This window comes from Ptychodera flava, chromosome 7, assembly GCF_041260155.1.
Source record: "Ptychodera flava strain L36383 chromosome 7, AS_Pfla_20210202, whole genome shotgun sequence".
Lineage (NCBI taxonomy): Eukaryota > Metazoa > Hemichordata > Enteropneusta > Ptychoderidae > Ptychodera > Ptychodera flava.
The window spans coordinates 8741123-8755302 of record NC_091934.1 but is presented as its reverse complement, the minus strand read 5'-3'; the positions used below and the strand labels follow the sequence as shown (position 1 = coordinate 8755302).

Sequence of the window (14180 nt, the reverse complement as noted above, 5' to 3'; positions counted from 1 at the left end):
TGATTTAAAACTAACTTCAATTGACTTACAAACGGGCACAAGTCGGATATCTGTAAAGTAGGATTCGTACCCTCTCTTTCTATGTAACAAACACTGAATACTAGCTCTGCATATTTATGTGACGGGAAGAGCCTACAGCTTTCATCTTACCATTGAAAGTTGTGTTTCGTACAGAATAGTTTAACAGAGCATTTCCACCGACTTTGATGATATTAACTTGGCTGAAGTTTTCTGCCTCTTCACAACGCAGCACCCCAAGAAAACATTAGTTCACGAAAAGCAGAGGGTAATTCACAAATTCAGAATCACTATTCATCTAATTATATTTATTGTAAGAAAATGTAAGAAACATATTTACAATTAAATGAGTTAAATAGACATCAGGCCAATAATGATGATATTTAGCCATGATGTTATCAAAGCGACATTTGCCGTTAAATGATCAGAGTTATTGTATTAAAACAATTTGTTTAGACAAACTCTTCCTCAGGTATTTTGGCAAAGGCTTAAGTTGTGAATTGATATTATCTGAAATTGACAAAGAATGTAGCGATGAGAAAAAATCAAAAGAAAAGTTTCATGGAGGAAATTTCTTCACAGACATGAGTACCTTTGTCTTATCGTCTCTGCGTTGAGCTTGACTTTCTGGTCTGTTGATAAATTTTGCAGTATTTTTGCTCTGTCTGTAATATGAGTTAATGTGTTTACTCTCAATATCACGTCGCAGTGTCTGGCGTTAACTTGACGACTCTTATGCCTAATGACCTTGATGACAACATGATTCAAGTCCTAACTTGATTCACTTGCCAGCATTATATTACAGGTGAGTCGATAGAATTGTCAGGTCAATGCTGACACTTTGCATTACAACAAGAAGCAGAAATTGCATTTCTGTTCTGGAACCAAAATTCTGAAGATATAGAAACTAAAGCCACAGTCCCTTGAAGTACGCCAAAATCGATTAATCTCGCTATCTCCTTCCCCGAATGATTATACATGTTTTTATAAGGCAAAATTCTGAGGCCTTCTGACGGCATTTAAGTGAATAGTATACTTCAAGTTTGAAGGAGGTGATAAACGCGGTTCACCACGTATAGCTCGACATATTTATACTCTTACAATTCTTTTACCACAATTGTCTGTGTTTCTTGTTCGGCTTTAAGTACTTTAGTTACTTCAGTTACAAATAGGCCACAAGGGAAAAATTAATGAAGACATTGTAAGCCGTATATAGAGGCTGTAATAGCTCTGTTATAGTATAAAAGCCTGCTCAAAAGTACATTTGGATATGCAATCTTAGATATATGAAATACTATCTACTAAACACAAGTCGGAAATATTTAAATATACGTTGTTTTTTGACGACGCCCACACAAGGTATTTTCGGTCAAGGCTACAAAATTCAAAATAACAATAAACAGTCCGTATCTGACTTCACATTAAATAGGATTTTGATATCGGTGAAGTCATTTAAATTTTATACATTCAAATAAAACTGAATAATATTAGGAGAGTTAATCGCATTCTCTAATTCTAATTTCAACATATTCATATGATATGATATGATATGCTATGCTATGATATGATATGATATGATCTGATCTGATATGATAAGAGCAATATTCTACCGGTGTTATGATACCTTTTAAACAAAATTTAGGTCTCAGAAGCAATGACATGCACGCCCAGTCCAATACGAATTCATCATTGCTCTATCAAACAACTGTATTTCATCTTCTGTACCCAGCTTTGCTACATATACCATGGTCACTGATTTCATCCTGAAACGTGTCGTGCGATTTATATCTCGTTAATGTTTTCGACGTTGTACAACAGAGAAATATCACAATAGTGGAGTAGGATAGCTGTTAAATAAATTGGTGTTTTAGACAATGATGGTAGAATAGATCCCTTTAAATGTTCGACAAAAAACGCATGAAATGCAAAATGAATTATTACTAATTTCATGGCAGAGAAAGAAATGTCGTCCAAGTATCTTTACAGTTCAAGCGGGAAACATATTTTATAGATTCGAGGTGACAAGTGAACTCCTTATCTTTCATTTCAATGTAAATTGGGGAAATTAAATTCAGTATTACGTAGATCATACAATTGATGAACAAATAATGTTTCCATTGGTCCTGGCATACCGGGTCACAGATCATAGACAGCGCAACCATTCGGCTTCTCTACCAAACTGCACACTTCTTGTCGGGGTTCATAGGACTGGACTCCGGGCAATGGAAGACTTTAGCAAACTCGGGTAGGTTAGAGATTGACCCCTCGACCCTGTAGATAAAACATAGATTGGTTTCAGGTAAGGTGCGGAAAGTTTGATAAATAATAGATAAATAAATGATAAATATCAGTTTCAGCTTACTTACTATAATAAGTGTAACTTCAATAATTCAACTTCGAAGGCTTTGTTTAAATACGCGTTACTGAATTCTAACGAAATACTCCGTGGAAATTTATCCAATTTGCCAATTTCTGACCTAATTCAACCGTTCATCGAGCACTTGGCCATACTTATGGTTCTTCATGTCACCAGGGCAACTTTACGGCCACCATAACAATTGAGCATTTACCGGAAGCATTTTTGAAACTTTATTGCCAAACTGCTTTGTAAAAACTGACCTGTAGCGTCCAGGGCTGTGAACACCAGTCAATATTGCATTCCTTGCTCCCTGCTCGGTGTACTTGCTACACCACATCTATGATTTAAAGTTAATGGAATAGAAAATCATTCACATGTAGATGCGTCACAGATTATGGTGCTTCCAAAAGTAATGTTCTAAAATCAACCAGAGACTGAGTATTAACTACAACTGCGGTGACATACGACAAGGTGACCAACTTTGAATGCTCGCGAAAACAACCATCGGCCTTTTATAGTGGTCTACTACTCTGAACGACGTTTTTGACTTTCGTAAAACCGCCGTTATGAGTACTAGACTAGCTTATAAGGTGATGGTATCATGTATCTTGTGGATATCACACACACACACACACACACACACACACACACACACACGCAAAATATACCATTGTTTTATTTATTATCCATGGCTGTGGAAATCGTTTGTCGACTAATCTGTCATCATGTTTCAGAATGTATTAGAATTAACTTCCTCTCTATAACTGACAAGTGATACTGCCCATTTAAAAATGAATGAGAAGAAAAAAGACAGACGTACAGAGTAAATGGCCGAATTTTGGTTACAGCCGTGTACTCATAAAAATAGAAAGTATGTGACAGGCGATAAGGACAGGAAATATTTTAAGAAAAGCACCTGGGCAAAGTTGACGAACAGCATTTGATCTTGAGTCAAATCAATTCCAGGCAGCCTTAATTCTTCGCCGTCCATTGTCTCTTCCACCATCTTACGGTATCCCTGGAATTATGAATAAGGAACGGAATTTCTAGATGCTCATTCTCTGTTACAAGATATCTATGCATGGACAATCATAAATGGTAAGCTCTAACAATACTCAATTTCTCTCGATAGGAAACAGCATCAATTTAACGAGTTTACTAACACCTTTGAGAGTTCAAATAAAATACCATGACCAGGCTTCTAAAGGATTGCGGTGTGTGCAAATTAATACTCCTGATTTTCTCAGAGAAAACAATAGGTTGAAACGTTTGTATGACAATAATCTGTTCGCTTGATCGTAATCTGTCATGACAATTGCCGCCCGCTGATACTGAATTAATACGATGAGATTTTGGTTTACAATATGAAAACATTCAGAGATTTGTCGACCATGTAATTACCTACCTAGACTCTCCACAGTCGCTGTGCCTTGTTTTGTGCGCGCCCAAGGTGGGCCTGCATTCGAAGGCTACGCTGTGCAGCTAGGAGCACGCGCTGCCAGACACAGCGACTGTCCGTTTTTGCAAGTATATGAATATTCATAAGGGCAGTGACGTCAAAAGAAACACCTATCTAACTGGGCGGAGAGAATATATACTAGTAGCTGGTACACTTATATACGCGGTATGTTTTTATTTTTCATTTTTCATTTTATTTGGCTATGGTACTTGTCTTTTTTATTTTGATTAACGGATGTGCGGAGTTCTATAAAGTACCCGGATCAGGCAGAAATCCAACCGGTCGCTTGCAAGAACGTCCAGACCCTGGGATTCGCGTCGCGTCTCTGAAGGGCGCGCGCGTGTTCTAACAGGGAAGAACGCGAATCGCAGGGTCTCTGCCAGACTATTACCTACCCTGTATGCCTCTTTCAAACCGCCATTGTCGGCAATATTTTCTCCCAGAGTCTGGGCCCCGTTCAACTGCAAAAGAAAGGTAATGTATATGTCATCGCGATAAGTAGTTTGCATTACGGTCCTGGATTTTGACTCGGGTATCTCATCGGAAATAACATTAAAAGTGTAAATCGATGGAGCCAAATATACAAGACACTACTTATTATCTTCGAATTTAGGATTTCCTGTTGCGGAGAACAAATTGCCTAGTCCAAGGTCTAACACTTGTGTGATTTAATTGCAATAATCTCCTTGAGTTTGGCACTTTTTTGCCTCGATGATTTTGTGCGATAGACATGTCATTCTCATCTCAGAGTTGGGCAAATACTGTACCCTGACAAAATAGTTACATATTATGCTTGGAATATCGAGACAAACTTTTGATGGATCGTCTACAGTTTCATAAGATGTCCAACTCACTGAGAAGCTACATGTCAAATTTGGAAACTTTCAGAACGAAGATATATATAATTTCTGAGAGCAGAACGAGGAATTTATTGAGATAGGGGTCTTTAGATTTATTTTGACTGGAAGTCAAGTTCTAGAGGTGTTGAGATCTGCTATTGTAAAAATTCAGAGAAAACCTTGTAGTAGCGGCCCCAAGGCAGACCCAGTACTATGCGACTGAAATCGACAACTAGGAACGTACGAAATAATTCCAGTATTAAGAGCTCTCGCTCTCTATTGAATGTTTATTTCAGATTTTCATTACGTCATAATCTAAAGGCAGTGCACTGACAATGATTAAAACCTACCGTCATGTTACACTCCTCCATGTAGTAGTCATCGTATTGGTCCTTAATGCACTGCGCTCTACCTACAAAGGCTTCAATAGATTTATCAGTCCACCACTGTTCCAGGTTACCGTCCTTATCGAACTGTCGCCCCATGTCGTCGAAACCGTGAGTGATCTCGTGACCGATAAACATGCCCATGCCGCCGAAATTCAAGTACCTACAAAAATTGAAACAGACGTTAGTAAAAGATAGAGTGCCGTTCATTATAGCAAGCCAAGTGTTGCAAAATTCGTGAATTTTATGTTTATGTCTAGGAAAAGCATTTTTGTGTTCATAAAAACCATGTTTATATTCATGAAAAACATTTTTGTGTTCATGAAACACATTTTTGTGTTTATGAATTTTATGTTTATGTTCATAAAAACCATGTTAATGTTCATAAATTCTATGTTTATGTTCATGAATTCTGTGTTTATGTTCATGAATTCCATGTTTATGATCATAAATTTCATAAAATTTCATAATTATGTTCATAAATTTCATGTTTATGCAATGTCTTCAAAAAACCATTTTTGCGTTCATGAATGTATGTTATTGTTCATAAAATCCGTTTTTGTGTTCATAAAACCGTTTTTGTGTTCTTGAAGTTACGTTTATGTTCATAAAGTTTACGTTTATGTTCATGAAAACATTTTTTTGTTCTTGAATTTTATGTATATGTTCAAGAAACCCATTTATGTGTCTATCAACCATATTTTTGTGTTCATTGTTTGTTATTATGTTCATAAAATCTCATGTTTGTGTTCCTGAAAACAAATTATTTTCATGAATTCGATGTTTATGTTCATTGAAAAACATTCATCTGTTCATAGTTTTTATGTTTTTGTTCATTAAAAACAATTTGTGTTAATGGATTTCACGTTTACGTGTATGAACCATATGTTTTTTCGTAAAATCATGTTTGCATTCTAAAAAAAAAACGTTTATATGCATGCACTTTTTCAGCTCTAAGTTGCGCTCTGCAGTTCTCAGATGTGGCCATATTATGACAGACTGATTTGTGGCCGCAGCGTTTTTACCCCTTCACCCTCCGAACACCCAGCCCACAACACCGTCCGCGCAGCATATCCCAAAATCCTAAAACGACACGATGATGAACCATTTTCTCGAGAACAGATCCATCTTGAGGCGGAAATCGCGCCCTTGGCATACACTATACAAAAAAACTCTTTTTGAGTGTGCATCCGCCATGGTAAGACAGCCATTGATCATCGCGGTGAGAGACAAACTTGCTAAGCCTACAGGTTGTATATCCTGTTTCTGGGCATGTCTGGCGAAATTGAGGGCCCTACAGTGTAAATTACTTCAGTGTGCAAATCCCCTTTCACAAGTTCCAATCCACTTTGGCCAAATCAATTCAATTTAGAGATTACATTAAATCAGGTAGGAACCTTACGGTTTACATAAGTTTCCTGGATGAAATACAAGGGAAGTGTAATAAGCTCAAGCTGCCCATGGAATTTATCATCTGCCTTATCCTTATTAACAAAAACTCCCTTTGTTGCACTTTGCTATTTCTGGTGGCATTTTCGACAGGATCTGAAATTCGCAACTGACAGTGCGTTTCTGTGTCATCATATATATCTAATGCGACACATCATATATATCTAACGCGACACATCATATATATCTAACGCGACACTTATTCCGAGGAGAAACCGCGTGTTAGTTACGGACTGATAATTACTCCGTCACATGATTTCAAACGATTTGCATAGCGTATAGTTTTATATATATCTGCGAGCACAGGTCGCTGATTGCCCGGCTGCCAGGTTTGTTCGTCCCGTGTTGCTGTCGTAGTCTCGTATCACCAAGAGACCGCGGAGATTACAAGTGCAGCCAACGGAGCTATCAATCGAAAAAGGTATTCTGGAAGCAATTTTGAGGGCCGGGGAAATTTTCATTTTACTGGGGCAGGGGATATATTTTAGGTGGCAGTGGAACAAATTATACTTCATGAACATAAACGTGGATTTCATGAACACAAAAATAGCTTCTATGAACACAAAAATGGTTTTGATGAACATATTATTAAACATAAAATTCATGAACACGAAATTGGTTTTCATGAACATAAACATGGAATTCATGAACACAAAAACAGCTTTTGTGAACACAATAATGGTTTTGATGAACATAAACATAAAATTCATGAACATAAAATGGTTTTGATGAACATAAACATAAAATTCATGAACACGAAATTGGTTTTCATGAACATAAACATGGAATTCATGAACACAAAAACAGCTTTTGTGAACACAATAATGGTTTTGATGAACATAAACATAAAATTCATGAACATAAAATGGTTTTCATGAACATAAACATGTAATTCATGCACACAAAAATGTTTTTTATGAACATAAAAATAGTTTTCACGAATTTTGCAACACCTGGCTTGCCATAGTTCATGAACTGTGTAATGATCTATTACATACAACAGTCCCTCTGTGTACATACCAAATAATGATTTTTCTCCTGGAGACGGGTTTGAATTTTCGGCAGATTCGAAGCAGTCAAAATGAGTGATTGGAATAATATACTACCACACATTCAACAAATCTGTAGCCAGACACTCGTGAAGCAGAGAAAGGGAGTCACATACCAGTGACATTTGGAACATCGCAGTTGCTCACCTGAAGTCACAACATCCTCGTCGAGTGTCAAAAATAACCATTACAACAGGGTCTTTGACCTCTGACCACTATGATATGAATCTGATAATAGCAAGGCCTTGCCCAAAACTGGAGCAGGACGCAATGCATACATAAACGATCCTAATCATAAGCTGAATTAAATAATATTTTGGATCTAAAGGTCTTAGTATCCAAACGAAATTAGTCAGACTATGGTCGACAGTGATCAATACTATAAGAAGGGTAATACTTACTCTGGCGAATCTTTGTGATAAAATGGTGGTTGAAGAATGCCGGCGGGAAAAGCTGTAACATAAATGGCGGACAAACCGTTTATAAATGACAGGAATATGTCTTGCAGTTGTTTTTATGAAAGGCAAAGGTTTAATCTCGTATGCAAACGTAGTGGGCGCTACAATCAAAGGTATATAGAACATGAGGCCAATCAGGCTTATCAGTTTCCAATACTTTTGAACGCAAAAAGTACATTAACTTACTGGCACTGTTTGTCCAATGATTGTAGTATCCGTTGAAAATAGCAGGACCGGCCAACCACCTTTTGAAATAAAAGCAGAAAGAATTTGTGAAACAAGGATCGAATCGAACAATCACACTGGGATGGGTATCCATTGCTGCTGTTGTCATGTGCATTTGAAATATCCTATAACTGACTATCACCCAATAACTGTGTAGTTAAAAACGTTAATGAGAAAACCCCTTAGCACAAACTCTGTTACTAAACGCTCATTACAATGACAATACAGAAGTGTAGACAATGTTTGCTAACTAATAAACACCCTGTGTTTTTGTAAATAAACGAGCGTGTTTGCAAACTTGCACAGGGGGGAGTGGTAACAGCCAAAGAAACTTTACAATGACAACAAGAGTGCACTTAATCAGGTGTGAAATGGTTGGTCTGGCTACTGTTGGAACACATGCCCCTAGACGTATAAAGCACATTCTCGTTCAAGGGGTTTATTTCTTAGGTCAAGAAATCACTCGGATTTGCTAGAAGCCTGTCTCTGATGGGGCTATTTCTGACATATATGATATAAATACAAATGTTTGAACTTTGGAAAAGGTACAACTCTCGGTAGATAGTTTATTTGCGTTGCGATTTTATATCTTGCGCACGGGGTTAAGAAATCAAGTCATCGTTCAGTCAGCACATCAGGCAAACTTTCAAATCAATCTACAGTCACCTCCGCCGGATTGGTTCTATTTGACGCTATCTCAGTAACGAGGCATGTCAAATTATCATACATGCAACTTTATCAGCCAAACTCGACTACTGCAACTCCTTTCTTCCGGCCTTCCTTCTTTACTACAACGAGCACAAAATGTTGCAGCAAGGATAATCACACGCACCAGGAAATTTACCCCAGTCACTCCAGTTCTGGCTCATCTCCATTGGTTACCAGTTCGTCTCAGGATTGACTACAAAATTTCGTTGTTAACGTTCAAAGCTATCCACAACCAAACGCCTGCATACATCAGTGATCTACTCCAGCCTTATATTCCCACACGCGCACTGCGCTCATCTACCAAGAAACTTTTAACTTGCACAACCTACAAAAACATAATCTATGGTGGCTGTGCCTTCTCTCACGCTGGCCCTAAACTATGGAATGCACTACCACTTGACATCAGAGAATCTACAAACTTAGAAACTTTCAAAAGAAAGCTGAAAACACACATGTTCACCAGAGCATACAGTGTGGATTAACCATTGAGCGTCAAAGAGCAAAACTTCTGTTTTTGATTTTTGCGCTATATAAACTTTTGCTGATTTATTGATTGATTGATCGTGCTTCGATTACCAACCTTCGAAATAAACCTCGGTGTTTACTTCATCGGTGATTAATTTGCAGGCAAGTAGTCAGCGGCCAGATTCTTGGCAGAGAGCTTATCAAAATGAGTCGCACGGTGAATTCATTATGGAAAGTTGCAAAAACTGTTGTTTCCTCCTTTCTATACATTATGCCGGCCGGCGGTCGGACCTACAATGTGAATAACACTTGCAGGAGAACGTCAACAAAAAACACCATGGCCTTTGGTCCCATTTTCTATGTATCCATCTATCTGCCGAAAAGTATGTAAATTTATCTAGTGTTTCCTCCTGAGTTCACAATATCAAAGAATGCCCATATAAACGCTTCGCACTACAATCTATTACTAAATAAGAACTGAGTTCCATTGGTCATGAATATATCCATTGCACCGCCAGAAAACGACACAAAAGGTTCTCCAGACACCATTGCAAAGGCATTGGCTTTTGCCAGGGTGAAACCTGCGAGGGAGACCAACCCAGACTCCGCTGATTTTATCACAGGGGACGCATTACCCAAATAAATCATGTTTCAAAGGGATAGAAAATATCTGAATTGGATAGCAGTGTAAAAAACTACCTGATGATAATTACGGACCTCAGTCACTTGTTTTCCTAAACATGTTGGCCGGCCGTGCTCAAGTTAACACCGTGTTTACTACATTTCATGGTGTTTACTTCAGCACGGCCGGCCAGCGTGTGTCGGAATACAAGCGACTGAGTAATGTACTTAGTAATTTGCCACGCATAACATAACACACAAGAAGCAGCCGATATGCGATAGATGAAATACGGAGAAAGTTGGTATGGAGTTGTTCATGTTTTTTCGGGGCATTTGCTTGCCACATAATTTTATCCGTTCACGAGTATCATTCATCGTTGTTCTTTTCCCTTTGTCGGCAAGCATAGAGTATGGTTTCAGGACAGTTACCATCCTGACAAATACCCCCTGGAAATCACCACCAGACATTTATCCCAGCTAATTACCACCGAAACATTTGCCACCAAAGACATTTACCACCTGCATATTAACCCCCTAACACTAATTACGACAATTTTTCTCTGTCGGAAATGATGTTCCGAACAATCGCGAATACTGCGTGTGCATCTTTTCTAGTACTGTCTCCTGCTGGGTGCTACATTGATTTAGTCCTCACTATGCCTTGCAAGTGTTACTATACATTTTAAATTTTACCCTATGCCTATCAGGGAATCGAAGCAGGGATGCCTGAACTAAAGACCCCTTTAAAGGTATACAGTGACCTGTAAACTAAATATATGGTCAAAGTGGCATTCCTTGGTATTCAAAATGCCCATGTTAGGGCGCTGTTTTGAAAAAGTGGCCACCCGCTGAAAATCTGTGATTGGTTAGATTATCTCTTTCCATGGTAACTGTGGCAAAATTGGAACAGGTGACAGTACACCTTTTACCACTACGCAATGCGAAGTTGTCTGCGGCTGTCAGTGGAAATGTTCCTCTTGAACTTGACACTGTATGTCTAACCATGCACTATATAATAAATGAATACTATAAATGACATCAGAATAACAGCTATATGTAATAACGGACTGAAATAATGTCTCTATACGAATCATTTTATCGGCTTACCCTAAACCTAACCTTGACCCTAACACTGGGCAACTAATAATATTTGTCTCTTTTTCCATCTTTGTCTTTTTTAGTTTCAACCGGGTTGCATCGAAAGTTACGCACATCTTCAGTTTCATGTTTTACCGATAGAATGTGTGTTAGATTTTGCATAAACTATTTACTAATTCCTTCATCAAAAACATCTTAAATACACACCATAAGGGTGTTTGAATCATAGACAGTGTCTATGCTACGTGAAAAAATTTGAAACTGTTTGAAAATAAAGATAATGAATCAGACGTCCATTAAAATTAATTTTTAAGAGAGGGAGTAATTGTCCGAGAGGTGAAATACTTGTGCGGTAAGTGTCCGAGTAGTAAGTGTCCGGTGATAAATAGCCAGGTGGTAAATGGTAGGTGGCAAATTTCCAGGGACTAAATGTCCGGGGGGTAACTGTCCTGATACTTAGAATATACCATCATTCTGGAATGCGTGCCGCGCATCCATTAAAAATGTCAATCATGACAACGTGTTAACAACATAGCCATCGTCAAGTGTGCCATCTTTTGTTACGTTCACATGACAACATTTCCCTCCGAGAGGATCCTTTTGTTAATCAACTCGTTCTCACCTTAGACTTAATCCGGCAAACGGCGCTTTTTCACCGCCGTTTGGGGATTGCAGCCAAAGGTGAGACCGAGTGAACCTACAATGTTTGTGCCGGCTTGGTTTGGCATGCTGAGCGTTCTGTATGCTCTCAGTCAGTTAATCATAGGTAAATAAACCTTGGATGCAAGGTTTATTCACTTATGACAAATTTATTACATACATACATACATACATACATACATACATACATACATACATACATACATACATACATACATACATACATACACACACACATACACACACAAACACACCCATCCATCCATCCATCCATCCATCCATCCATCCATCCATCCATCCAGACAGACAGACAGACAGACAGACAGACAGACAGACATACATACATACATACATACATACATACATACATACATACATACATACATACATACATACATACATACATACATACAAAACAGACAGACGGACGAGTCGACAGACAGACAGACAGACAACCAGACAGACAGATAGACAGACATACAAGCAGACGACGGAAATGCGCCGATTATTTCCCCTTTGCTGTAAACATATAGCCAGGCGGGAGTGAAAATTTGTACTTACTCAAGCTTAACCACCGGTTTTCTGAGATTTTCAAACAGTCTTTGAGTGTTCTCTTTTAGCAGCTGCAGATGATTTTCAAAATACTTTCCAGAATCGAAATCGTACTGTATAAAACGACAAATATTGGCATAACATTGGCTCATAAAGTGACGATACGATCAGTTCAACTGTAACAACGTTCTCTATACCTGTCAAGACTGCAACAAATGTTCACAAAGATAGCATTGGGGTAAATGTTTACGATCAATTCCGCTTGATAGCAGTACACTTGGGTATATATAAAACATATCCCATATATTAAACCGATGCTGATATTTTCGTTTAAAGGGAAATTTTCATATATATATATATATATATATATATATATATATATATATATATATATATATATATATATTTATATCTATATATTTATATCTATATTTATTTTGTCATGCTTGGAAGAAGTGATAGAAAATTCAAGTTCATATTTTAAAAACCTGAAATTGTCAATATGACAGTGCATTTTGCAAGTGAAGACATTGCATTGTCAACGTTGACTCACATTTTTATAGTAATTATTCAATTCCTCATCGTCCTTAATCCAGTCTGGATAACCAATTTGACGATTCATAGCTTCGGCCTGGAGATCAAACGAAGATTGGATACATACAAATGACGACAATGTCTATTTCACTAAAATGTGTATTGCGCACTTATAACCATTGTCACAACCATCATTTAGTGTGTCGTAATATAATAGGCAACAATATAGCTTCACACTTAGCGCACTTTTTGTAAAGGTATTACGAGAAATGCCATCTGAGTTATGGTTACCACATTCCACACCTTATAATGAGCGGTCAATATCACCATGTCTCTGTTTCATTCTTTCGGCCTTTCTATCATGGTATCCGTGTGTCTACCCATACCTTCTCCTTGGCGACTACTTTCGTTGGTGCGTCCATCCATTCTGATTCATCGACAAGTACAAGAAACGCTTCTTGGACGAAGTCGATCATTTTATTCGTCTTAAAATATAAAATAAAAATATATGTCATAGTTTCTGATATAATTGTGTGAACAAGATTGTATTTAAAACTCAATGTGTTTTGTGCTATGCTTTGTTGTTACCAGCAACTTGCGTCCTGTTTCTAAGGCATATCACTAACTTTTCTGTCATCGTAAAGCGCTCTTTCGAGGCAGAGAAGTGACAACGTTATCATTATGTGTATCTGCAGGATATACATCATTAAAGCCCCAATATTCGTAAGTTTCCTCAGATACATCATCCCTTAGGTACATGGAATTTCGAAATCAAAATCATCAAACCGAACTGTCATATACAAAAGCCACACCTCTAATGTAAATGAACGTAGAGACTCTGATGACAATGTGAACGCTCTGCATTTGAGTGTACTTTCAACTCGTTCATAATATCCTCACACATTGCGACCGCCAAAACCTGTCTATGAAACAAAATAGCGCCCTCATTGAGATAAGTTGTAAACTTACACGTATTTTGCTCTCCTCATCATAGTGAACGTCGACAAACATTCTTCCAACGGCGAAACCCATGACGCTGTTAACTTGACCTACACAAGTCTGCCATCGGGCGCTCTCAGAAGCTGTGCCGTACAAAACTTCGTTGTATCTCTGTTTAACGTCACTAAACTTAGAACTCAGCTGACTGATCCTGTTCATGATGGTGATCCAAACGATGTAATTGGCTATCGTCCTGTCAGAGGAAATGATGTAATACAATCAACAACATCCTTCCTTCTGATATTATAGGTTGTATACCATTACTTTTTTCTCTCGAAAGTTTCAATATGAAGTAAAATCG

At 37.9% G+C, this 14180-nt stretch overlaps 1 protein-coding gene across 1 annotated transcript in view; it reads right to left on the bottom strand.

Annotated features, from left to right (window-relative positions):
• Positions 1–301: 301 nt before the first annotated feature.
• The window catches only part of LOC139136707 (membrane metallo-endopeptidase-like 1), a 35698-nt gene continuing 21819 nt past the window's right edge, over positions 302–14180 (bottom strand). The window contains exons 11-21 of the mRNA XM_070704516.1: positions 13850–14072; positions 13267–13365; positions 12900–12977; positions 12356–12459; positions 8204–8262; positions 7961–8012; positions 5026–5224; positions 4232–4297; positions 3294–3395; positions 2638–2714; positions 302–2289 (exon numbers count right to left, since the gene is read on the bottom strand). Of these exons, the coding sequence (XP_070560617.1) occupies positions 2190–2289; positions 2638–2714; positions 3294–3395; positions 4232–4297; positions 5026–5224; positions 7961–8012; positions 8204–8262; positions 12356–12459; positions 12900–12977; positions 13267–13365; positions 13850–14072 (1159 nt within the window). The 3' untranslated portion in view covers positions 302–2189. The remainder of the gene's footprint in view (positions 2290–2637; positions 2715–3293; positions 3396–4231; positions 4298–5025; positions 5225–7960; positions 8013–8203; positions 8263–12355; positions 12460–12899; positions 12978–13266; positions 13366–13849; positions 14073–14180) is intronic.